The sequence below is a fragment of the Micromesistius poutassou genome, assembly GCF_964030765.1.
Source record: "Micromesistius poutassou genome assembly, chromosome: 18".
Taxonomy (NCBI): Eukaryota; Metazoa; Chordata; class Actinopteri; order Gadiformes; family Gadidae; genus Micromesistius; species Micromesistius poutassou.
In genome coordinates, this window is record NC_140288.1 from 11,502,139 (window position 1) to 11,526,788 (window position 24,650).

At 43.1% G+C, this 24,650-nt stretch overlaps 4 protein-coding genes across 8 annotated transcripts in view; all 4 read left to right on the forward strand.

Annotated features, from left to right (window-relative positions):
* Nucleotides 1-1,237: 1,237 nt before the first annotated feature.
* Nucleotides 1,238-24,650, forward strand: part of rpl37 (ribosomal protein L37) — a 151,384-nt gene continuing 127,971 nt past the window's right edge. The window contains exon 1 of the mRNA XM_084482966.1: nucleotides 1,238-1,242. The gene's annotated coding sequence lies outside the window, so the exon portion shown is untranslated. The remainder of the gene's footprint in view (nucleotides 1,243-24,650) is intronic.
* LOC311362962 (dnaJ homolog subfamily B member 5) lies at nucleotides 3,535-6,290 on the forward strand (the record flags this gene model as incomplete). Of its 2 annotated transcripts, none has more annotated exons than XM_084482874.1 (4): nucleotides 3,535-3,642; nucleotides 4,143-4,401; nucleotides 4,724-5,298; nucleotides 6,057-6,290. In XM_084482874.1, the coding sequence occupies 4 exons, from the start codon at nucleotides 3,535-3,537 to the stop codon at nucleotides 6,288-6,290; spliced, it is 1,176 nt and encodes a 391-aa protein (XP_084339000.1). The 2 variants fall into 2 exon arrangements, with proteins under 2 accessions (XP_084339000.1, XP_084339001.1); XM_084482875.1 differs by having other exon boundaries at nucleotides 4,149-4,401.
* Nucleotides 8,782-10,594, forward strand: hwa (huluwa; the record flags this gene model as incomplete). The annotated part of the gene is made up of 3 exons (XM_084483411.1): nucleotides 8,782-9,399; nucleotides 10,140-10,353; nucleotides 10,428-10,594. 3 exons carry the CDS (start codon nucleotides 8,782-8,784, stop codon nucleotides 10,592-10,594), a joined length of 999 nt encoding a protein of 332 aa, XP_084339537.1.
* On the forward strand, nucleotides 12,093-23,602 carry ark2n (arkadia (rnf111) N-terminal like PKA signaling regulator 2n). Of its 4 annotated transcripts, none has more exons than XM_084482913.1 (5): nucleotides 12,093-12,264; nucleotides 13,824-14,739; nucleotides 20,088-20,234; nucleotides 20,654-20,765; nucleotides 20,947-23,602. In XM_084482913.1, the coding sequence occupies exons 2-5, from the start codon at nucleotides 13,890-13,892 to the stop codon at nucleotides 21,134-21,136; spliced, it is 1,299 nt and encodes a 432-aa protein (XP_084339039.1). In that variant the 5' UTR covers nucleotides 12,093-12,264; nucleotides 13,824-13,889; the 3' UTR covers nucleotides 21,137-23,602. The 4 variants fall into 4 exon arrangements, with proteins under 4 accessions (XP_084339039.1, XP_084339042.1, XP_084339041.1 ...); XM_084482916.1 differs by having other exon boundaries at nucleotides 20,654-20,785; nucleotides 20,947-21,077; XM_084482915.1 differs by lacking the exon at nucleotides 20,088-20,234.

Genomic DNA, 24,650 nt, shown 5'->3' on the forward strand with positions numbered 1-24,650 from the left:
ACCACCACACTACACCAACACCACACACTAGTACTACCCCAGAGAACGAGTCTCCATTAGGGACTCTTTCTCCAGTGCTCCCCCCCCCCCCCCCCCACACTCCTACTCCATATTTCTAACATTCAACTATTTGTCCGCAAACCAATTTGTGAACATTTACTATTTCATTTTGATCTGATCTATTTTCATTTTTGTCTGGGCAGCGGTTTATATTCATGGCTGCGTCCCATCAAAAGAGGATCACAACATTAATTTGAGTCGTAAACATGGGGATACGCCTCCTTCCCGCAAAAACACATTTTTTAAATCGAATTGCGTTTGAATTTAATCTGAAACAGGGGGTTCACACACACTAAGTATTTTCAAGCATAGCCAGCAGAGGGCAGACATGGCTAGGAGATGGCAGAGCCTGGATGAAGGTTGCAGATGAAAGCAAACCTGTCTAAAATATTATTGATACATTCCTTAAATAATTATTTAAGGAAAATTATAATTATAATGTATTGTTTTTGCAATATATCACATAAGCTAAAACCTCATGATATTCGAGGTTCTGCTGCCAATATCCGATGATCAGACAGAAGTGCTGTGATGGACTCATGAGATGATTTAAAATACTGCAGACTTCAAAGAGTGAGAATGGAAGACTTAATGTATGGCCGCTGTTTCTCTTCTTTTCATTTCATTAAATGTAATTGTTGTTTCATAAATACATCTCAATGTACCCTGATAAATATGATATTTCCCCTATATCTATTTGTCTTTTATCAGTCATCTCTTATTTCTTGTTATTGCATTGAGCCTCTCATCCTCATTTCTCACACATCTCTCTGTTCTTCTCTGGTGGAAGGATTCACATTAACACAAAATATCACAACGACGTCAAGCTGGAGGCTTGCTTCTGCCACCATGCCTTTGTGTGTGTGTGTGTGTGTGTGTGTGTGTGTGTGTGTGTGTGTGTGTGTGTGTGTGTGTGTGTGTGTGTGTGTGTGTGTGTGTGTGTGTGTGTGTGTGTGTGTGTGTGTGTGTGTGTGTGAATAGACAAGTGCTGGTGTGTTTGTGCAAATGTGCATCTGTGAGTATGTGTGTGCGCGCGCGTGTGTTTTGTGTATGAATGTGTGTGTTGAGGTCCATCTGTTTGCATGTGTGGGAACAGTAGTGGACACATTTGGGGTGTGAGGGCTGTCTGTGTGTGTACTAGCCAGTGTGAACATTTCTGAAGCAGTGTGTACGTGGTGTTCCGCAGGATTCGGGAGGGGAGTTGAAGTCCCCAACATGTGAGAGAGAACAGGGCACGATGTGGCAGACAGAGAAACTGTTCTAGTGGCACGCTGCCTCACATTCCCTTCATGTTGTTCTGGTTCCTCCACTACTTTGGAGTTTTCTGTGTTGAATTCTATCCACATTTAAAGTGTAGTCTGAAGTGTAAACCTTTGAATCGCTTTTCAATACAATTCAAAATCAATGCCTTGATTCATATGCATAAACTTTGAAGGACGAGGTGTAGCTGTGAGAAGGGGTTGGTGTCAACTAGTGTTATTTTTTTAATAGCCCTGTGTCACCTCTCATCCCTCTATCTATCCATCTATCTATCTATCTACAGTTATATATATATATATCTGACTGTATGTCTGTCTAACTCTATATATCTGTATAACTGTCTATCTATACCTCTATCTATCTATCAGTCTATCTGTCTGTCTGTCTGTCCATCTGTTCTACCTATCCATCTTTTTTTCCTATCTGTTTAGTTATTGCTCTATCTTTATATTGGAATGTCTATCTATACATCCATCTATCTACATTACTATTTGTAGGTCTAAATATATTTCTGTATGTCTGTCTTGGTATGTCTGTATGCACATCAGCATGCCCCATTATCAAACCAATGACACTGTGCATTTGCAATGTCAATTGAAGTTATGCCTTTTAAATCTTTCTGTCAAGCTGCATACATTACAGTGCATGTGGTGTCTAAACCCCCCGTCTCTCTTCCCTTCCTCCAGGACAGCAGCAGCTCGGACCAAGAGGTGCCCTGCCTGTCCATCAAGCCGGCGGGGAAGGACTTCTATAAGCTCCTGGCCGTTCCGGCCGACCCCAGCGAAGACGACATCAAGAAGGCTCACAGAATGGCGCTAAATCCATCTAACTATATTACTTTTTGTACGTCTAAATATCTGTCCATTGGTATGTCTGCCTATGCACCTGTGCATGCACATGGTAGAGTGGGCATTCACAGCAAGAGGTAACGAGGTCCCCGTGGGCAGCGATAAGAACAAGCACTCTGAGAACCAGAGCTGTGTGATCCACTCCGTTCCTAAGATGTGAGTGCTATGTGAGTGCTCCTGCACATTCACACCAAATTTGTCCATGATATCCTGTTGGAATGATGGAGAATCTCATGGAAACTCCACAGCTGATTGGCTGTGCTTGGCGTCAGAGCCAGGAAGTGATACCATGTATGTACATACGTACCTCTCCATTCATAGCCCGTCTGCTGCCAGTGCCGACGCGATGAGGACAGTGTTGGTACACCAACACGTGATCTCTTCCAGTTCAGACACACCATACATATAGTGGTTTCATTGAATTGTATTTGTTTTATTTGGATGCCCATATGATGTGATACCGTGATATATTGGATAGTAATCTTTAATTCTCCCTTAAAGCTAATATATATCCTATAGTGAGACTAAATGCTAATTTGATTATTTTATGTAAAATTATTATTGGTTGTGAAAAATAGTGTTTTAAGATAAATAAATAGAGATATACACTTAATTAAGCAGCAAGCCCAGCTAGCACCTGCCCGTAACGTTTCTTACGTAATACCACTTTCTGATATATGCTGCCTATTTTTGGAGGACAAATTTGGCCAAATATGGCATATTACAGTTTTAATGAGTTGAATGACAAACATGGATCTGTTAACATAGGCAGGTGTGTGTTTGCTATGTGGTTTTACGGTTGCTTTAGCCTATAGCAATATAAGCCAGAAGCCTATTCTGTTTAGAAATATTCAGGCTATCCCAAGGGCAAAAACCTCAAATGTGCACACAATCTATTTTAAAATCGGCTTAATCATTTAGAAGGCGAGGGATTCAGGAGGACGGTGTCTGGAATGCAGAAACCAGTCTGTGAATGCCTATATCCGTATATCTGTCCGTCTGCATCTGCACCCCCGCAGGATTTACATGGTCTTGACTCGTGACTCCATCCTTCAGAGCCCTGCCTCTAGATCTCCGGAAACATGCCTCGAGATGGAGAAGGAGGACGCTACATCCGCGTGATCATCGCAGGACCACCAATCACAGGCAGCAGGATCACCAATCGCAGGCAGCAGGATCACCAATTACAGGCAGCAGACTGAAGGCACGGCGTTCCCTCTCGTCACAGCGCGGGGGCGGTGAGTGAAGCGATGCCCTCCGCCGCCGTATAAAGAGAGCGCAGAGGAGATGGCAAAGCAACCAGCTCACAGCCTCAGCATCAGCACTACTCTGAACGCGACCGCACAGCCTTAAAGGACCAACAACCATGGTGCTTATCTGGACCCAGTTTGGTGTAAAAAACAAGAATGTCAACTGCAAAGTACGAGTAATGCACCGGGATGACAGCTCCAGCTCAAACTCGTCTTCGTCGGGGGTAAGTTGAACACATTCGGTTTAAAAGTCGGGTTAGTTTCCACTTTCACTGTCATTTTAATTACAATATATTTTTGAGTGCATTTTGTATAATTTCTGGTTAATTAAATGGGTTTTGGGTTTTGTAATGTTCTGAAAGTGTTAGAATTGCAGTAGAATTAATGCCTGTGTCATTGACAATGAATGACACAGGGACTGCTGACTATTTCTCAACCATGATTCGACAAGTCCCATATCCAACCAAGATCACACAATACCATAATGACAAATGAGACAGAGATGAGAAATTAGTCAAACAGAATGAGCATTTTGACTGAACGTGTATTCATGATACATTTGACAAATCTGATAATCCTATCTTGAAGCTATTCTAAATGTTATCATCAAAGTGTGAATTTGCAATGGCAGTTGAAGTTATGCCTTTTAAATCTTTCTGTCAAGCTGCATACATTACAGTGCATGTGGTGTCTAAACCCCCCCGTCTCTCTTCCCTTCCTCCAGGACAGCAGCAAGTCGGACCAAGAGGTGCCCTGCCTGTCCATCAAGCCGGCGGGGAAGGACTTCTATAAGCTCCTGGCCGTTCCGGCCGACGCCAGCGAGGACGACATCAAGAAGGCCTACAGGAGGATGGCGCTGAAGTTCCACCCGGACAAGAACAGCGACCCCGATGCAGAGGACAAGTTCAAAGAGATTGCGGAGGCCTACGAGATCCTCACCGACCCCAAGAAGAGGGCCATCTACGAACAGTATGGGGAGGAAGGTGAGAGGGGGGTGGTGGTGGTGATGATGATGATTGGTTCAAGTTCAACTGTTGTAAAGGTTTCTAAAGGTTGTAAAAACGCTTAACAACAAAGACCTTTCATCTATTCTCTATGCAGGTGTTGCATTAGGTGTTCAATGATCTATTGGCATGTTTGGATTGAATGCAGTAATTAACAAAGTAACACACACACATAAATGTGGTTTAGTGCTTAAGTCACTCATTGGGAAGGTTTACAGATCAGATCCCCGGTTCATGGGGAGTTCCTTAGTGAACTGGAACTGACCAATAACCACCACCTCCTCTGCCCGTGTTGTTACAGGTCTTAAAAACGGAAACAGCGTGTCAATGGCGGGCCACGGCAATGCCCACCGCAGCGGTTTCCAGGGCGACGCGCGGGCCACCTTCTCCACCTTCTTCCACGGCTCCGAGGGCTTCGACATCTTCTTCGGCTCCGACGTGGACAGCAGCAGCAGTGGCGGCGGCAGCGGCAGTGACGACGACGCCTTCAACCCCTTCAGCCGCTTCGCCTTCACCCAGGGGGGCGGCGAGGGGGGCCGCAGGGGCCGGCGGCGCCGCCTGCAGGGCCTGGCCGTGGTCCACGACCTCCTGGTCAGCCTGGAGGAGGTGTTCAGCGGCTGCACCAAGCACGTCAAGATCAGCCGCCGCCGCCTCAACCCCGACGGGCGCAGCCTGCGGTCGGAGGACAAGGTGCTGGACGTGGTGGTGAAGAAAGGTTGGAGGGCGGGCACTAAGATTACCTTCCCCCACGAGGGCGACGAGACGCCCAACAACACGCCCGCCGACCTCACCTTCGTGCTGCGTGACAAAAAGCACGTACAGTACAAGCGGGACGGCTCCAACATCGTGTACACGGCTAAGATCACCCTCAAAGAGGTGCGTGTTGACCCTCTGTTTACCCTCAGACCATACATGGTGCAGGAAGGGGTTTGTGTAGGCTGTAGACACCACACAGCTTATGGTGAAATAAACAACAAACTCATTGGATGGGGGGAGGGGAGATTGAAATGGAGACTTTATATAACGCTAACCACTTAGCGACACCCACTCAGAAGAGGTTTGGACCCACGACTTAGACTCCGTTACTTAAACTCACAACCAATAAGTCAGATGACCCCCAGTGAAGGTAGACCTGTGTGTAATGAGTAGGTTTGAATTGTTCAGTGAAGTGCAGAATGCACCTGAGGATTCCAGGCCATTGTTAAAACAGACCTGCAATAGAGAGAGGCTGTTGGCAGTCAGCCAGCATCTGCTACCTCCCTGGCCCCTGCAGGCAGAGAGAGAGAGGGACTATATTTAGCTTTGGTGCTCAGCGCCCCCTCTTCTATCTCCTCCACTACGCCACAGACTCCTCTGCATTCACTCTCTCTGTCACAGAGAAAAGAGCTCCTCCATCTTCTCTATGGAGCATGTCCTCCCACACACACACAGGAAGTAGAGCGCAGAGTAATAATAGATGTTTGCATAACTGAAAGAAATAGAAATGACACTTGGGGGACAAATCATGCAGGCATTCGGTTCATTTCCAAATTTGATACTTTTCTTTTTATATTGTTTCTCCAACACTTACTGATAGAGATATCGTTCAGCAGTACTAATCTTCTACGGCTCTTTTATTTTCTTCTTTCCTCCAGGCTCTCTGCGGATGCACGGTCAACGTGCCCACGTTGGACAACCGCATGATGCCACTGCCCAGCAGTGACGTCATCAAGCCGGGCTCTGTGCGGCGCCTGCGTGGGGAAGGCCTGCCCCTGCCCAGGACCCCGGCGCAGCGGGGCGACCTGCTGGTGGAGTTCCAGGTTCTGTTCCCAGACCGGATCCCACCCCAGTCCCGGGAGATCATCAAACACAGCCTAGCCAAGTGCTAAGGTGCTATAGGAGAGAATCATGATGAGGAGTCATGTGTGTGCTGAGAGTTCATGCAATCGCAGCCCTTTTCTGTAAGGTGCTGGTGTCCTAATCAACCAGTCACAAGCCTGTCTTATTGTGTTTGGGATGAGATGGCAGTGAGACCGATGGGCGGATTTGTCTTTTGGCGGAGATTACATGAAGATAATGTTGATGGTGAAGATAATTAGGTCTGACTTTTTAATAGACGAGAGATGATGATTCTACTGTTGCACTTTAGGCATGCTTGATCCACAGCCCATCAGAGGGTTGGAGGCCACCAGCAGAACGGGTCTGGGTAGTCTGAGGTCTAGTATAGTCCACTGACTCTATACTAGCCTTTTCTCTTGAAACAAAAGGACCATTATTCGTACTGTTATACTTATATACCTGGACACTACAGTTTTCAATTCAGCTCTCTATTTCGATCTATATATAGATCGATAGACTCGTATATCATGCCTGAGAGGTAAAACGGTATAAGGTTTTTTAAGTTATATGGTGTTCATATGACGGATTGTTTACATTGAATTATTACAATAACAAAAATGTACTTGTGTACAAAGAAGTTTATACATTGTCTCTAAGAGAGATGCATTTGTCAAATGTTCTATTGAATCATTTGAAATGTTTATATACTCTGCAATGATGAGCCTTTGAAGTAATATACATTTATATGGATGTAAAGCATGTACAATAAATATATTAAATCATATAAAAAAATGCCGGAATACCAGTACTTTTTCTCATCATGAAATACATAAGCCATGAGCCAATGGATAGGAGCAAATGATTCTGTATTACGGTTAAACTTTACTTTGATAGTCCACAGTATAAATCAACCAAGCCATCACCAAGCTATCAACCAAGTAACAATTGAGAAGAAATGGAGTATCATTAAGTATCAACGTTGTCTAATTATACTATCAGTTGACGCTCAATCGACCGGTCAACAATGTGTGAGTTGACACTCAATAAGGTTATCAAGAACATTTTCATATATATTATATTTAGTGTTATCTGGTTATTAACATTTCTTCGGTTTCTAAAAAAAACTTAATGAACTGAACATGAACTAGTTCAAAACTGAATTGGTGAACTATTAACGTGAATTTATTATTTTCTTTTGTATGAACTGAACTTTGAACTAGTTCATCATTAACTAGTCATTCATTCACTAGTTAAGTGTGAACTTGCACAACACTGATAGCCTATTGGTTTGTTAAATGACTAATAAAATATCCTATGAAGAAAGTAACAGTGACTTATAACTGACACACGTATATTTATTCTGTTCAATGAGATGTTAACTGATAACATAGGCTTTTGGTTGTGAAAGCAGCCAGCTACAGCTGCTTTGGTAGCAGCCACATTGGTGACAATAGCTGGCTGCCACAGCCCCAGGTCGCTCATTCAGCTATACCTCTGGTTGGTTGCGACCTATTTGCCGCCAAAAGGGTCGCGACGCTTTTATGGTCGCGACCTAGTCGGTCAGCCTGCCAGAAGCCAGCCGCAGCAGCCAGCCGCAGCCAGCCAGCCGCAGCCAGCCAGCGGCCAGTAGCCAGCCAGCGGCCAGCAGCCAGCAGCCAGCAGCCAGCGGCCAGCCAGCGGCCAGCCAGCGGCCAGCAGCAAGCAGCAGCAGCCAGCGATCAGCAGCCAGCGGCCAGCCAAAGACAATGCAAGTGTCAACATTTATAAAAAATAAATTAACTCTAATTAATTCTTAGAAATGGCTATTAATTATATAAGACAATGTCTTGTCTATGAGAGAAAATATGCTATGATTGAATTTTAATAAGTTAACTCATCACATTTTTAGGGTCTTTTTTTTACATGAATACAATCTGAATACAATACTGTTTAATAAGTGTAAAAGGCTGCCTTGTTCGAGATTTGATTCTTGATGCATGTATTGCACTATTTCCACCACTAGGTGGTGCATTTCCTTTGCATTGATCGGGGCGGAGCTCAATGTAGTTTGACTCCGCCCACTTTGAGCGTCTGCGGGCTGCGGTCAGGGGTACTTGCACTCAGAGCTCGGCCCTACTGCAATAATTAGACAATACAAATACAATTAGAACCTCCGATGTAAGCCTCACAGCAGGGCTCGTACATCCCCATGCCTCATGGGATTGGTTTCGTTGGCCATTGTGAGATGCCTTGAGAGATTTGAAGTGATGTGACGTCAGGAGGTACTAGCATTAGTTCGTAATTCGGAGACAGGAAATCGAGAGATGCTGTACAAAGGCATACTGTTGGGAGAAAATGAAGCCAGTTGGATTCCAAGATCAGCAACATGTCAGTGTTTGCACTCTCATCCAGTCAGAGGGAGGCATGAGGAACAGGCTGACAAACAGTCTGACTAGTGCACATTGATTGACACGACCGACCACCTGCGCACAGTCAACACTGCAAAACCCAACAGCGATAACTAAGTTTATAAACATCAGCCCGAATGTCCCCTGGTATGAAATGTCGACAGTGGGTGTTGCATCAACAAACCTACCTTTCCCCGTGACCACTCTGACTATCCTTATCCTGTCGCTCATACCCTGTGTGCTCATTCTGCTGCTGCTCAACTGTCTGTTCTTGGCCTACAAACTACTGAACATCTCCAGAAACAAGAGACAGACCCACCGGCAGGACTCCGAAGAGATGCTGCTCCACTCGTGCGTCGCGACTCGCCACCGGGTGGCTCGGATCACCGAAGAGCCCTTCTTCCAGAGTCAGGGCAGAAGAATGTCCACCTCCATGTCAGAGCCGACTCTGCCTGGACCAGTGACCTCGTCGAGGACCTCATCCCAGGAGAAGCTCCCAGGGGAGCACGCCCTGCGGTTCATGAGACCAGATGGGGCCACTGGAACCCGGTCAGGGTCCGTGACGGCGCCCAGCACCATACTGGCGGACTCTGCTGCGTCTGGCTGCACCTCTAGGGTGGATAGAAACGTGCAAACACTCAACAGGAATAAAGTGGATTTGTGTAGAAGTGCACGTCTCTTGCGGCAGTTCAGCGATTCAGACGTGGACACGAGATCAGACCACGCACCGCCTAACTCTCCTGCAGTAGACTCACAGGATCAACCCTCAAAGGTATCAAAGGTAACACCTTGTTTTTAAAGTTTTAAAGATGCATGACTTGAGTTTTGGTGTGTGTGTGTGTGTGTGTGTGTGTGTGTGTGTGTGTGTGTGTGTGTGTGTGTGTGTGTGTGTGTGTGTGTGTGTGTGTGTGTGTGTGTGTGTGTGTGTGTGTGTGTGTGTGTGTCTTTTAATTTGAAATTAGATTTTATGCACAACAGTAGCCGTAAAAACCGTAGTATATAGCCTATATATATTGTTATCTTATTGTTAATATTTCTGTTTTTAGTTTCTTGTCTTGCAGTACTTGTGGCTTACTTTCTTACGCTATCTTCAGTTGTCTGTTGTTTGCAACAAACACCAAGACAAATTCTTTGTAGCCTACGTGTAGGCCCTACTAGGCAATAAAGCAAATTCGGAATAAATAGGATTAGCTATATAGACCTATCAGATCTTTAAAATAACCTTTTACATTGTGGCTTCACGTCTCATAGCAAATCCAGTTATTTTGTTTACCCTTTATACCACAATAACCTAAAATAAAGTTTAAAGAATATAAGCCCTCATTGTGATGCTTTGAAAATGTTATGACATTTGAGGAAGTCTGACTGCAGGACCTTGTCTGGTTCATGTATCTTGGAGGTCTGGTTCATGTATCTTGGAGGTCTGGTTCATGTATCTTGGAGGTCTGGTTCATGTATCTTGGAGGTCTGGTTCATGTATCTTGGAAGTTAAACCTTCTCTTACGTTGACAGGTGACCAAGAGTCTGGATCTCCTCAGACGCAGCAGCACTTGGGAGTCGTTGGCCGATATGAACGAGGACCTCCGCCCGGTGCTGCGTCTGTTTGACAAGGTGGAGCTGGAGTGTGAATACCCACTCTACCACACCTCAGCCCGGAGGAGGTCCTCCTGCCTGAGTTCCTCCATAGTGGGCCCGGGGCTGGACAGCGACTTTGGGGCCAGTGCAGGTACTCGGAGAACCAACAACGTGTGTGAGTGAGAGGGTTGTATCTATGGAAGGTTGATATGCTTTTCGTTTCAGGCGTGTCCCTGCGTATCGTGTCAGCAGACAGTGACGACCTGACCAATGGGGTGATGGCGGTGGCCCTGGAGTGGGACTACTACGACCCCTGCTACGTCCAGCAGAACAGCGTGCCTGTTCAGAAACCCAGCCGGCCCTCCATACACTCCAAACAGTACTGGGTCTGAGTGTCCTAGAAACCTCCTCTTAGGAGATATGCTATGTTTTTAATGTTTTATGTCCTAATTTATTGTATTTAATTTAGTAAGAGAAAAACCATCCTTTTGTACACTTCCACATCTTAAGTGTTTCTTTCTTCACCACCACAACCTTATTTTTGCAAGTCAAACACTCTTTGAATCACTAATTAATTTATTATTTTCACTTAAAATATCAGCACATTTAAGGCCACTCTATTCACTATTTACTATTATTCTTATTTCTTATTTTAAATTCACAATTTCACCCTTCCAATTATCACACATTACGTTTTTATACACTTCCACTATCAAGGTTGATTTACATAACACAGATCATATTTTAGATGAGCTGTTTTTACACTTTGTTCAATAAAGATTGTACACAGCCACCTCGTTTTGATCTCTGGGTTGATTATAAACCCAATTAGAATTGTTTAATCTTTTGGTCTTTATGAGCAAAACAAAACATCAACACGTTTTTACAAAGGCTTGAAGGCAGTGCTGTCAGAAACCTTATTTTTTCTAATAGCGCTGTTTCTTAAGCAGGGTTTTCAATGTTGTCATTTTGACTCCTATTTTGATACCTGTGAAGACGGTTTCAACTATGCGATTCTTTCATTGCATATTAAACATTAAAGACAAACTCTACTGTCCACTCAGCCTGGAACGCACTGTATTCTTTCTCTCTTTCGGATATGTTCTATTATGAGCTCTATTGCGTATGGTATCTAGATTGGTTGACTGACGAAAAGGAGGGAGATTTGTGACTTGTCCTGACAAAGACCCATTTCGGGCCGCATTTAGTTTTTGTGACAATCGTGGTAAACTAGGTCAGATTATTTAATAATCTACAAATGCTAATGCAAGGTAATGTTGAATTGACATAGTAGTTTGCTTATTTATTGTTTAGAAAAAACCTCAGCTCAGATTTGTCTGCAAGCCATATGCAGTCAACAAAAGAGCTATATTTGGCAGGCCATAGGTTGTGACTGAGTGACCACTGCTTTGAACCCAGTGATGGTGGAACAGTATTTTAATTTGATAATCTTCATGTGGGAAAAGGCTGACTGGCATAAATAAGTAGAGCCAAATAATGTAGTCAAGGAGGTAGAACATTTCCCCATGTTTGGATACTTTTCCTTTGTGAGTTAGTTCCAAAATTGTCCATGAGCCCTGGACCTAAGCTAAATTTTCGTCAATCAAGAGGTAAATGCCATAGGATTGATACTTTTTAAATATATATATAATATATTTTTTTATATATATATTATTTTTTAATATATATATATATATATATATATATATATTTTTTTTTTGGAATGTCACGCGATCTACCCGTACAACCTTTGCAGTACCCCCTTCTGCCGGCGACGGTGCTCTCCTCTGTCCCTTGGAGTCCTGGGCGGCCGGAAGTGGAGGGCGACAGGTGGCGGAGACATGTTTAAAATAAACACGGCTAGCTTTGAATGCTAGGTCGGTAGCTGCATTAGCGATGGTGCAACAAGACTCGATGAGGTCCTTTTTCATTTAGTGCTGCGATATTAAAGAGCTAGTCAGTTGTGCTGTACTGTATCCATGCGCCCGAAAGATAAAGGCAAGAAAACACTGATCATGACCTTAGCTCGGATACAGAAGAACAAAGTGTGAAGCTCCACTTGGTGAGTGTTTTAGTGATAAGTTGCTACGGCTAAACGCTATCTGACGTTAGCCCGGTGCTATCCTCTGATGCTATCCTCTGATGCTAGCCTCTGATGCTAGTCTCTAACGCACCGATACGATTTACATTTGCGTCGACGGGTGAAATCATTACTTTTTTTTTCTTTTACTCTGATCCCCAACGTAATGGAGAATAAATGTTACTTTTCATGACTGTATTGAGCGTGGATTAAACCATTACATCCATCACAGTCCTCAGCTACAGCCTATCGCTCTATATTGTATTTATATATTGGACCATACGTTGTTATCTGGGTTGATTCTACTGTATGCATGTCCTGGTTGTGTTTTGTAAATCTTTGTAAAAAAGTCGCGATATATAATATATTTATTTGATTGTGTTTAATACATGTATAATAAATTGCGGTGGTGTCAGTGTGGATTAATTTAAATTGTGCGCACTTGTGGTTTAGTGTGTTTGCAGTCTTCTCCACTCCTGGTTCAAAATACTGGTCAATGAAATACACATTCAACTCCTCAGTTAGTTTCACTAAGCTTTTAATGCATAATAGATGAGGCAACCAAACCATTTATGATTCAATGACTTTTTTTTTTTTGCTGCGAGCAGTCATTTGGACGCACATCAGGTTGTGACTGTTAAGTATACACGGAAGCTCCTCCAGCCATGAACATCTGGCTGCTCAGTGGTGTTATTGATGTATATTCTCTTCTCGGCGTGCTGGATCTCTAGTTATCTCCTCAAATATAAATGATCCCAGTATTCCCGAATGGCTTATGATCTAATTGAAATATGTACTCCTATCCTATATGAAAATGCAAATCGATATGTCTTGTAAAATAGAATCCCCAATTTAAGTTTTCCATTGAATTAAAAACCTGTGCCCCTGCCCCTGTTGAACACAGCTAATTTTGTTGCCGTTCATGAGGAGGAATATGTGTTCCAGACAATATACAATGCATGACAATGTAGATGAAAGGAGTAATATGGATTAATTTAGGAATTAAATGATTTGATGTGAAACAAACAAGTAAAACAATTTTTTTGTTAACTCCAAGGTGATCAAATCACCATGGTTCCAGTGGCTGAGTGTTATAATCAAAATGACACAGCAGCCTAGGTCTATGGCTAATTAGGACAAGTGGGGGGTAGGGTGGACTTAAATTGTGACAACCTGAGACGTCTCAGAACTCTGCTTTTGTGGGACACCACAGGTGGTCAGGGAGCATCTAGGACATAGGCCTAGTTTGAGAGGAACCTGTCACATGTTACGGACATACGCAGAGGATGAATATTACTGCTAGTTTCAAGAATTGAACATCAGTGTTCAAATTCAGAGTAAAGATGTTACTCACTTTTTGCTCTGATAATTGTGTCATCAAACATAATTGTAAATTCGGACTTCATTGGAAAAGGTCATATGAAATAATATAATGTTATGAAATAATATTGACTGCATTTCAGAAAAAAAAACTGAGGGCTTACGTCTTCCCTCAGATAATTGAAGGGATGAAATTGACCTGGTATGTTTTTCTTGTCTAGGCGAGTTCCCATCCAGGCACATCAGCCAATGTCAGTCTGACCTCGGGACCTCTGCTCTCAACTAGCATGAAAATGGCTAACTTTGAAAAGGCAGAGGGATTTGTGGATGCTGGAAGCCTCACAGAATGCCTTGACAACACAGAAGCCGTCACCAACGCCTCCCTCCAAGAAGACCAGGAAGAAGTCCTCAAAACGGAGACGACGACGACCACCACCACCAGCTCACCGACGAGGGACAAGGAAGTGGACAGCGCCTCCCAGACGGAGGGTGAGCCGGGCCTGCTCTCCATGCCCTGCCTGATGAAGGAGCTCCGCAGGGACTCCCCAGAGTCCCAGCCGGCCTCTACCGGGAGTGACAAACCGGCCTCCCGCAATGTTTACGAGAGCGACTCCTCCAATCCCTGCATGCTCTCCCCGTCCTCCAGCGGCCACCTGGCTGACTCAGACACTCTCTCCTCGGGGGAGGACAGTACAGACTCCCGAGTGCCGAACCAGGGAGAAGGCAGCATGGAGACCGGGGCGGATCCAGGGCCGACCGGGGAAGGGAAAACACGCGCAGTGTTGGTCGGGGGGAGGAAGTCTCGGCGAACACGCTCAGAGAGTGAGATGCCCAGCAACGCCATGGCGGCCAAAAAGAACCGCTGCCAGCACACGGGGGCTGCAGTGGGCGGGGTGCCAGAGAAGCAGACCAACGGCAAGCTGGCCAAGGTGAAGGGTCACCGCAGCCAGAAGCACAAGGAGCGCATGCGCCTCCTCAGGCAGAAGAGGGAGGCGGCGGCGAGGAAGAAATACAACCTGCTGCAGGACAGCAGTACGAGTGACAGCGAGCTCACGTGCGACTCAAGCACCAGCTCCTCTGAGGACGAGGATGACGACACCTCGGGGGGGAGCAAGACTATCAACACAGACATCCCAGGTAACCGCCCAGAACCCACACACACCTGCTGTACCTGTAGCCACTCTTCTGCTCACCAAGTACTGCTTTATGGAAGTTAAACGCATCATGCTGCTTGGATCTATGGATAGTAGAGTTTACATATGGTTTAGAAAGTATAATTTGCAATAGGGGTGTACGGTATAAACGGTATAGAAAGTACACCGGTGTGAATTTGCGCTACGGTATGGATTTTGACCATACCGTAAGTAACGTAAATACAGTAACCTGTAACCTTATTTTTCATTGGAAAAGTAAAGTTATGCGAAACTACTGAAATATGGTAACGAAACGTAGTTCCTTTTTCAATTCGGCGCAACGTTACTTTTCCCAGGGACCAATTTGACAGCGATACTGCCTTCTCAGGCAGTCTGCTATTGCGCAAGCACGCAGGCGCGCAGCCTACGCAATAGTCCCTTCACGAGCTCTCATTCACCGTACGAGACAGACGCTGGTAGCGTGAAGCTGTCTCTGCATCTCAGACATCGCTTCCGCAGGCATTTTCCAAAGCCAGTCCTTGTCCTTACGACAAAAATGCCAGCGGTGGAACGAGATAACAAACGCCGTCACTGTTTACCTGTGTAAGGACATGGTTCCCTTTCAAAATGTCGATAGAAACGGTTTTAAAGAGATGATCAAAGCACTCGATCCCAGGATTCCCAGGTGCGCGTTACCTGCCTGCACACACTTCAGCCAAATTGAGATGCCAAAACTATAAGGCAAGGTCCGCGACCAAGTGGAGAAAGAAATCTATCCATACTGGAAGTAACTTAAAAAAAAAGAAAAGATGTAGCATTTTTTTTTCTATTTCAGTTTTGCTCAATAAATGTTCTTAAAATACTTCTTCTATACAAAAATAGCTGCCTAACCAGTATTTTACTCCTTCAGAAGCATTCATATCGAAATTAGAATATAAAATTAACATACCGTGATATAATACCGTACCGTCTATGCCTCAAATCATACCGTCATATCAATTTTAGTCCATACCGTACAGCCCTAATTTGCAATACATTCTGGCCAAATTCTTTAAAGATGACATTAGTTGCACAAATTTAGTTTTTCCAGGACTTGTAAATCTAGGCAAGCCACTGAGCAAAGCTTTCCGTATCATCGTTTGTAAGCCCTCTTGTTTATATTTAAGTTGTCGTTCATCATTTTCTGTCATCAATCTGCACATTTCCATTGAGAAATCCATAACCCTGATAATTAGTTGAGTGTTTTTCTTTGGAACTACGAGTCCGGATTGTCTGCATGCTGTGTAAGTCATGTGACTCCTACTGAAAGGTTTTCCAAGGTAGCCTAACCTATCCACTGGCGTCCTATGAGGGAGACACTTTATTCTGGCCTATTGCTGCCGGCTTCTGTATGATCTCATGGTGAGCCTCGTGCTTCTAGGCTGTCTTGCAGGTCTATGTGACGCTCCACTCTCTGTATGACTAAGAGGAAATATGCTCTGAGATAGAAAAAACTACAGTTTAATTTGAATTTTTATTGAATATTGGAGCAGAGTTCAGATTTTGACTGGACTACCTTTAATACGAGTTTGGATTTCTATCAATCCATGGAAAGTGTCTCTATTGGTGTCATAGTTGTTTTCATAACAAAGGTTGTTTTTGAGTTTTTTCTGAAGCTTGTTTATACGGTAAACTGGTGGCATGGTTCTACAGCATATGTCTGGCTGGTTCCCCCCCATATTAATATAATTACCTTTTCACTTGGTTTCTAATTGATGCTGAAATATCCATTTTATATTTTATTTAAGGCTGGTTATCTAAGATTCGATTTATGCATCTATTTGGCTTTGTACTAACTAGCTTCACTGGATCTGTATTATTAAACCACTAGGTTAATCCTGATACAGTGCGAGTTTAAATAAGCAACATTTTTAATTATTATAGCTCATGTTAACTTAGCCATTAGCCAAGCTGGTGTCCCAGGTATTCTGCTCAAGCTCTTTTTGTTTGACATCTTTTGGTTACAGGGATATTTTAAGTCCCTTATGTCTCAGATGATATTACCCCTAACCATTATGTTCATGCTTTAACTTGTTCACATATGAGGCTCTATATTTTCTGTATTAGCTCTTGTCTGCATAGTTTATACCCTTCCCTGGTATGTTTTATATTGGCTCATTTAAAGTGGTTTATGATTCAACCAATACATCACATGAAGGTTTTTATGGTGCATTTACATTACTCAGCCACATCTACTTCAAAGTTTCACCACCTAAACCCATCTTCGAGACCATAATCACCTGAGAAACCGTCCTCCACCATAACGGATCAGTAGATCAAGAAATGTTATCAACCATTCTCGCATTCCGCACCAAACATTTTTTTTGACGGCTACAACTGCATGGCGTAGTGTTTCATCAGCATGACAGAGTAAATCTGCACGTCACCACCAAAAACAAACTCGATCAACCACCAAACTTTATCTCTCTCTCTCTCTCTCAAACACCAAATCCGAAAGCGTCCACCGTCGCAGCATGAACCGGTGCTACTGTGTTGTCTTACGGGCCTCAATGTCTTTAAAGCTGGCTTCCGCCGCGACGCCGAGAGGTCCAGAGTGGGCTCGTGGGACAGGAACAACATCGGCAGCGTGCTGGAGGAAGCCATGACGCGCTTCGCCGTCATGCAGCGGCAAACCGAGGAGCGCTTCCGCGTCTGGATGGAGAAGCTCACGCGCCTCGACTCTGACGACGAGGACGACACGTCCAAGCGCTCGAGCGACGCCCAAGAGGGGGGCGGCCGCAGCCACCGGCCGCAGCACCACGGACGGCGCCCCTCCCCGCCCAGCTCTTTCTTGCCGTCGTCGGAGTCGGCAGACACAATGGCGGCATACATGATGGAGCGGGAAAACCGCAGCCTCGCGCCCACGCCTGTAAACAACAACAATAGCCCCCTGAGCCCAGAGGGGCTCACTCAGAACGGCAACCTGCCCGGGTCAGACCCGGGCTTTTTGAATGCTTAAATCTTTTCTTTTTCTTCTTTTGGACAAGTGTTGGTTTACAGACTTGGATAGGAGTCCCAGATTTCAGAATGACATCTAGGCTCGTGTGATACTTTTTTAGTTTGAATGTGTACCTGTGGGTATTTTTTATTATGATTGATAATTATTATTATTATTAATAACGTGTGAGAACAATTAAAAGTTGTCTATCGCACATTTAACTGCATAAATGGGCTTTGGTTGTTCTTTTGAAGACTTGCCACTCAAACCTGAGGCCCAGTGCGTCCGTTGGCACTGAAACACTGTGAGAACTGAGAGAAGTCATTTAACTCACCAATTTGATGTCCGCTGAAGTACCTTTTTCTTCTTAAAATAGGACCCTGGCTGGCATACTATTGACATGACTATCCACATAAATAATCCGGGTCTTGATGTATTTGTTGGTTTTTGCCTAATTTAAACATTTCTTATATACGAACAAACGCAAAGTGGTATGTAACAATACATAATGTGCATTACATATTCGGTGCAGCCAATATTGCAATGCTAGATAGGGTGCTGTTACGTTATAGCATGTGCCTTGCAAAGAAAAGATTGCTGGAATAGATGGTACACCATAGTGATATTTATGAATCAGGCATGTGGTAATGCATTATCATCTTGCATCTTAAATGTATGTCTGAACTCTTAAGTGGTCTAACATGTTCTCCATTCCTGATGGCATAGCTTTATTTCACAACATTTAGGAAAATAATCTTCCAGCAATACTCTAATCCAAACAAATCCTTGCCTTGTTTATTAAACATATCCGGCCGTTAGGCAGTTACATTACATGGTTTTGATGACACTTATTTCCCTAAACTGATTGCTTCTGTGTTTACTCTGCTGCCTTGTGTGCAGTGTTGATGAAGCCAGTGAGGGAGAAATGTCTTCCAATGTTTTTTAGCTTTTTGATTTGCCAACAAAAAGGTCATGATTGGATTTTGTTATGTGTTCTCTTCAGGTGTTGGCATATCCAGAGACTCAAAACCAGATTAGAATGCTTTCTGGCACTAGTTTGCTGTTGGTCAGTGTGGCTTGAGTGTTGCTCAGAATAATGTTGCCTTAATGTTTGTTCTCTGGATTAATACTAAAGGTCAAAAGTTTCAAATGAGATTATTGTAAAATGCATGGGGAAAGTAAAGAGATCCGACAAACCATGTAATACTAACTGACCAATCCAGTGTGTCCAAGAGACTTCCCTTCCTTAGTGCTAAAGCTTCTATTTAAAATGCTACCTAATGTTGCACATACATACACATGAACACACACTACTATTCCTCTCCCCGTCTGCATGTGTTTTCGGCCCTGCAAGTATATTAGTATTTATTGAACTCTCAAACCCAAATTAATATTAGCAGCAAGGGAAAGCTTTGCTCTTGAGTAATTATCACCTTTGTTTCTCTTACACCACCATGTTTTATTTCATGAGCTGTTTTGAATGTGTCCATTTTTTGTATTACGCCAAACAAGTTGCCATTATAATATTTTGTTAGAGAATAGAGCGTTTCTTTTTAAATACCTTTTAATCTGAGATTATGAATCAATGTGATGTGCCCATTCTGACTTGTAAAGAGAGACTTAATCTCAAACTGTGCATTACAAATGGGGGGGAAAACACTGACAGTATAGTGTTTACCAAAGAATGATGTTGGTTTATAAACTGTCCTTTTCTATGGAACCTCCAGAGACTCCGTTAGGCAGTGAATTTGACATTGTCCGACGACCCCTTTAATTCTCTGATTAGCTCTACACAAGGTAGTCCCGCTGTGGCCGTACACTCAGGCTGTTTTCTGGAAGGCCTTATTTGTCAGTCCAAGATACTCTTACAGGGTAGATGACGCTACATACATGACCCTGAAGTCTTTGTATCTTAGTTTCTTTGACGATTGAACCATGTTTCACTAACGGTATGATCACTTCATTAACTTTTTTGTAATAGCTGTGTTTTTTGTTGTTGTGAATGGCTGTTATTTTATGAGCATTAAACAAAGACCTACCATTATTATGTCAGTAAAAAAATTTAATGCATTGCATTACAACTCAAAACAGATTGGATTTACAATCTGTTGGAATATACACATACATACCGCACTGCCAAATAAAGTACTTTTTTTTTTGTTCTCACTTAAATTTACATAGCTATTAAAAATCAGCCATAATTACCAAAAAAGTGTTTGCCTTTGCTGTCAAGCAGATTCATTTGTGTTGTCCATGAAGCTATTGAGGCTAGAATGTGCTCAGGGGTGTTTCTGCTTCCTGCTCACACAACCACAATCCACATGCTCTGCACAGGCATGACTTGTATAATAAAGTGTTGTCTTTGTCTTCTGCAGACGGTCCACCAGTAGTGGGTCACTATGATATTTCAGACACTGATTCTAACCGGGAGAGTATGAGTGTGGAGACAGTCCGAGCCACGGTGATAAAGCATGAGCTAAAAGCACACTCTGGATGTATAAAAGCACGGGGCTTCCTCGCAGGTCAGTTACCAACCTGGTGCATCCAACTGAAAACACATTGAAGACGCAGCTGCTTAGACGCTCTGGGCTCGGCACCGCCTACTTGGCGTTCTGTTTGGGGACCGGGCTTTTTCTGTTTTCCAGGCCCATATCCTGGTGGCTTTTTATATTCAGGGTTTCTGTCTTTTGGTTTTCATCTTTTTTTCCTACTGGTATCCTACAAACTCTTGGGTCTGTCCACTGACACAAACTCCCCAAATGTAACTTGTAGAAAATGTCAACATACAGTAAAGGCCTTAATGTTAATCCAAAGTGTCCAATGGTTATAAACCCTCCAATATGTCATTCTCTTGTCCAAACATCTGTGTGTTACCTGAGCCTCCAGCTCTCCCACCACCCCGTCCACTGACTGGTGACGGTGTTTGTGTTGTGTGTTCCAGGATGCGTGGAGACCGGACTCTCCGACAGGGAGAGAGCGCGGCGCCAGGGCCAGATTAACATCGCGTCCTCAGACAGCGAAGTGGAAATAGTGGGAGTGCAGGAAAACACACGGTAAAGAAAGCATCCAATGGGTAACTGAACACTTTGAGACTCATCCGTTTAATGTGGCTTGTGTTGGTATCTGCTTGAATGGTTTTCAGAACACTTGATGACCAATGTGTGGTTGTGTTGGTGTTTATATGCATGTATATTAGACCTGGTTTGGTGTCCCTAAACCGTGTTGTGTGTTCAGATGTGCCCATCCTTGTGGCGGAGTGATCAAGAGTTTGTCTTCGTGGAAGTGCAAACCGACGGAGCAGCTAAACACCGCCAGGCCGCCCCAGCTGTGGACGTCGGCCTCCGCACAGCCCCCTTTTGTGTCCCCTCCTGAGGTGGTGGACCTCACGCTGGACGAAGACACTGGACACAAATACCTACTATGAAGGAAGGCCATACACTAAAGACACCCCACCGTTTGGTCCTTCATCGTCTGGCCTACACCTTATAACCTTCATAGAGTTACTCACCCCTGCTGTGACTGAGGTTTTTCTTGTCCATTTCCTTTCTGTTTAAAAGTATTATTTGTAACCAACTGTTGGAGATGTGTGTATGAAAAGGACTCTACTGAAGGGATTTCACAACCATAGTTTTTACACTAAAATAATCAGATTATAATATGACCCCCCCCCCCTGTTGACTAAGAGCAGGCCAGTGTGCATGGCGTCTGATCAGTGGTACAACAGGTATACACATATAAACCATACACATCTAAAGACTGGATTTGCAGTGTCTTGAGGTTAATAATCAATGGCAGCTCAAACAGTTCCAGTTTGCAAGGAATATAACATAAATGGAGGGCTGTTGGCTTTGTCCGTCGAAGTGTAATATTTTGAGTTTTTGTCGTATCACTGGCTCTCACTTAGCTCAGGCTGCATCAATATGCATACCGTAGGGCTTTTGATGCTGTTATGGGCTGGTCTTTTCTGTTTTTGTATGATGCTTTGTTGGAGTTAAAACAAATGTATTTTATCTTTATTTTGAAATGGAACAGAAAAACAAACCACTGATCAAAATTGACACATGAGACGAGGGCGATACCATGAACCTATGCTCCAGTGTGTCAGCTCTTCTTTGGAGATCATCTGAGATGTGGTTTTGGTGAATGTAGGACCCTCACTGTTCTGCTTCACTTAAGCCTATATTGAGTGAATGAAAAACATTTTGGAGACAATTCTATTCTTTTTTGGAAACGGCAGAAATCTATCTGACATTGAATATTGCAAAACCATGACGGCCTGAAATGTGCACTATTTTATTTTAGACTCATAAAGCCTATTTATTAGCTGCAAAATGTTTTGCTACTTCAACAGCATATTTTATTAATATATGTGAATTGATAGTGAATAAATATCAAGCTGGGGAGTTCTGCCTCCACATATGTGGGGCTTATTGGAGTCCAACTTGGGTGTATACAGTTCACCCTCATGCTCGGGTCGGCTCGCTCATCTCCCTGCGGTCCAGCTGTTTTCTAATCATGTACCGCTGCCTTTCGTAGACTGCAGCCCGGACAGTTAATTTTGTCTTTATCCAACATCTACTACCATTACTCTTTTGCTCCATCCCAGATTGGTTCTATGCCACCGTTTTACATCACATCTCCTTCTGCATGAGGAATACAACGTCTTGTTCAGTTTATTCTAGTTACAGACCAGGAACTAAACCTAAGAAGACACATATTTTAGTTCTGAGACTCTTTTATTTGAGAGGGCCGTCCATATGGGCAGGTGGGGCATTGAACTACTTGCAAAAGCATGCTCCCAAAAAAATAGTCCCTCAGTAAATCATTGCTCCAAGTCTATTTTTAATAATGTGATTGTCACATTAACTCTAAAGTTTCTGTAGGCTTTCCAACTATTTTTGTTCTGTTGACATCAAATTTTGGATGATGGTGGAGATTCTAGTTGAGTTTAATGTGGCATGCAATGTTGGGGAAGGGCAGCTTAGCGATCGCGTTCTTCCGTATGTTTATCGCATAACCCTGCAGGCTTAAAAAGACGCCTATATGGTCGTAAAGTAGTCTGCCCCATGGTCATATTCTAGAACTGTTTTAACTCGAATTATTCCGCCAGTATCTTTCGTTTCTTTCAGATGCGGATATGGCGAGTGGTGTTGCACCTGTGATTAACAGTATTGCGTTTCTGTTAAAAATCTTTTTGAGAGGTTAAAATTTTAAGAGAAGTTAGCCACAACTTGTTTTTTTGTTTTAATGTAGCTAAAAAAATACATATTAAAAAACAATTGTGGGTGTGGTCATACGCCAGTAGTTTCTGCCCCACTGAAATCTAGGCTCACCGCACGCTACTGATCAGCTATTATTCAAATTTGATTAAAATTTCATTTTTAAATCGTCCACTGCTTTACCTCGGTTAAAACTAAACCTGTGTTTTACGTTTCCCAATACTCAACTCAGCTATTGTGGAAAAACTGATAAAATCTGGATTTACTTCTAATTATTTCTGCTTAGCCAGTTTTCTAAATTTCCTGAGAAAACTACATGCTCTCAATTCTGCCCATCAGGCTATTTTCCCATGTGTTTATTAAATAAAGTTATCAATATACAATATTCCCCTGTAGCTCTAGGGCTTGTGGTTGGGAAGATACTGAATGCTATGCTAAAGTTGCACATAGCATGCTTTGTCACATGTGTAACTTCAATTATTATCCTCACTACCGGTTCTTGTCATTTCGTTACTTCCAATTGATTTCAGTGTTTTGTCAATGTTTTAAATTAACATTAAAGAGTGTTGATACTTTGTTGCTTTTGCAAGACCATGACATTGTTGAAAATGTTATCTGTAGAACAAAAGCAAACTATTTTAAAAATGTAATAAATAGAATATTATTTATAATCAAGTTGTCATTCTTTCTGTTGTGCCTAGAAAATGTGATTAGGCCTTTGTCTTTGATTTGTCATTGGAATGATGTAACCATATTGCCATACCACATAGAAACTTATTTATGTTATCTTCAATAAAATAAAAAATAACATGCTATGATAATCATAAATAGACTCAGTCCCGATTTGTATATATTTATTGGTTTCACTAAAATAGATCTACTTATCTTTTCAAACAACTTTGATACGTATGGACCAAAAAGCCTGGCCCCTGACGTTCCTTCTGCTGACCTTTGTAGATATCTGAACATGTTACGGTCAAGCTTCTTCGAATTTAATTCAATGCTTGTTTCCTTTGATTCGATGGCTGTGTATAGTCTAGACAACGGGCTTGCCAGGGACAATACAGAGCCCTCCACACACTGAAGAGGCTGGTCAAGGGGGCGTACTGCGACACCTGCCGCTAGATGGACATGTGGAGGGCCTGAAATGAGGAGGACAAAGAAGGGGGACTGGAGCAATGCAACCACTTGGTGTTGGCCCTGGTCCCAAAGCCCAGAAGCCCTGCAGCTCACCCCTGGGGCAGACTTCAGCTGTATGGTAATCCTCCTCTTCATTGTCCTATAGGGAGGCAAGAAGAGATTGTTCGCCCCAGTCTCAAATGCAGTTTTTCTTTTCACATTTAAGTATATTTGTTTATTATTTATTTAAGAAACATTTAAATTTAGCTTTATTTTACCCACATCCTTACCCTATTGTTTGTTCACCCTCAAATGCATTTAATTACCTTTACTTGAAACAATTCTGATGCTATTTTTCCTCACAGGATTCTAAGTTGAATATACACAAAATATGTACTTAGGATACTAGGATAATTTATCATTAGCCTACTGTCTGAGGGCTGTAGACTAAATAATAGGTTATAAATATTGTTGAGAGTGATTCAGTCATACTGTTAAACAACCATTTTGGGTTCAGATTGTTTTATCAGGGCTACCATCTCTTGGCTTTATTCTAGAGAGGTGTGGTCTACTTTTCAATTTGTACCGTTTCTCGTGGAT

Bases quoted from the DNA above. Each gene is read 5' to 3' on its own strand.
- ark2n (XM_084482913.1), top strand. From the start codon at position 13,890: ATGAAAATGGCTAACTTTGAAAAGGCAGAGGGATTTGTGGATGCTGGA. The intron at 14,740-20,087 runs GTAACCGCCCAG...TGTCTTCTGCAG, and splicing joins TATCAACACAGACATCCCAG to ACGGTCCACCAGTAGTGGGT. The intron at 20,235-20,653 runs GTCAGTTACCAA...TGTGTGTTCCAG, and splicing joins AGCACGGGGCTTCCTCGCAG to GATGCGTGGAGACCGGACTC.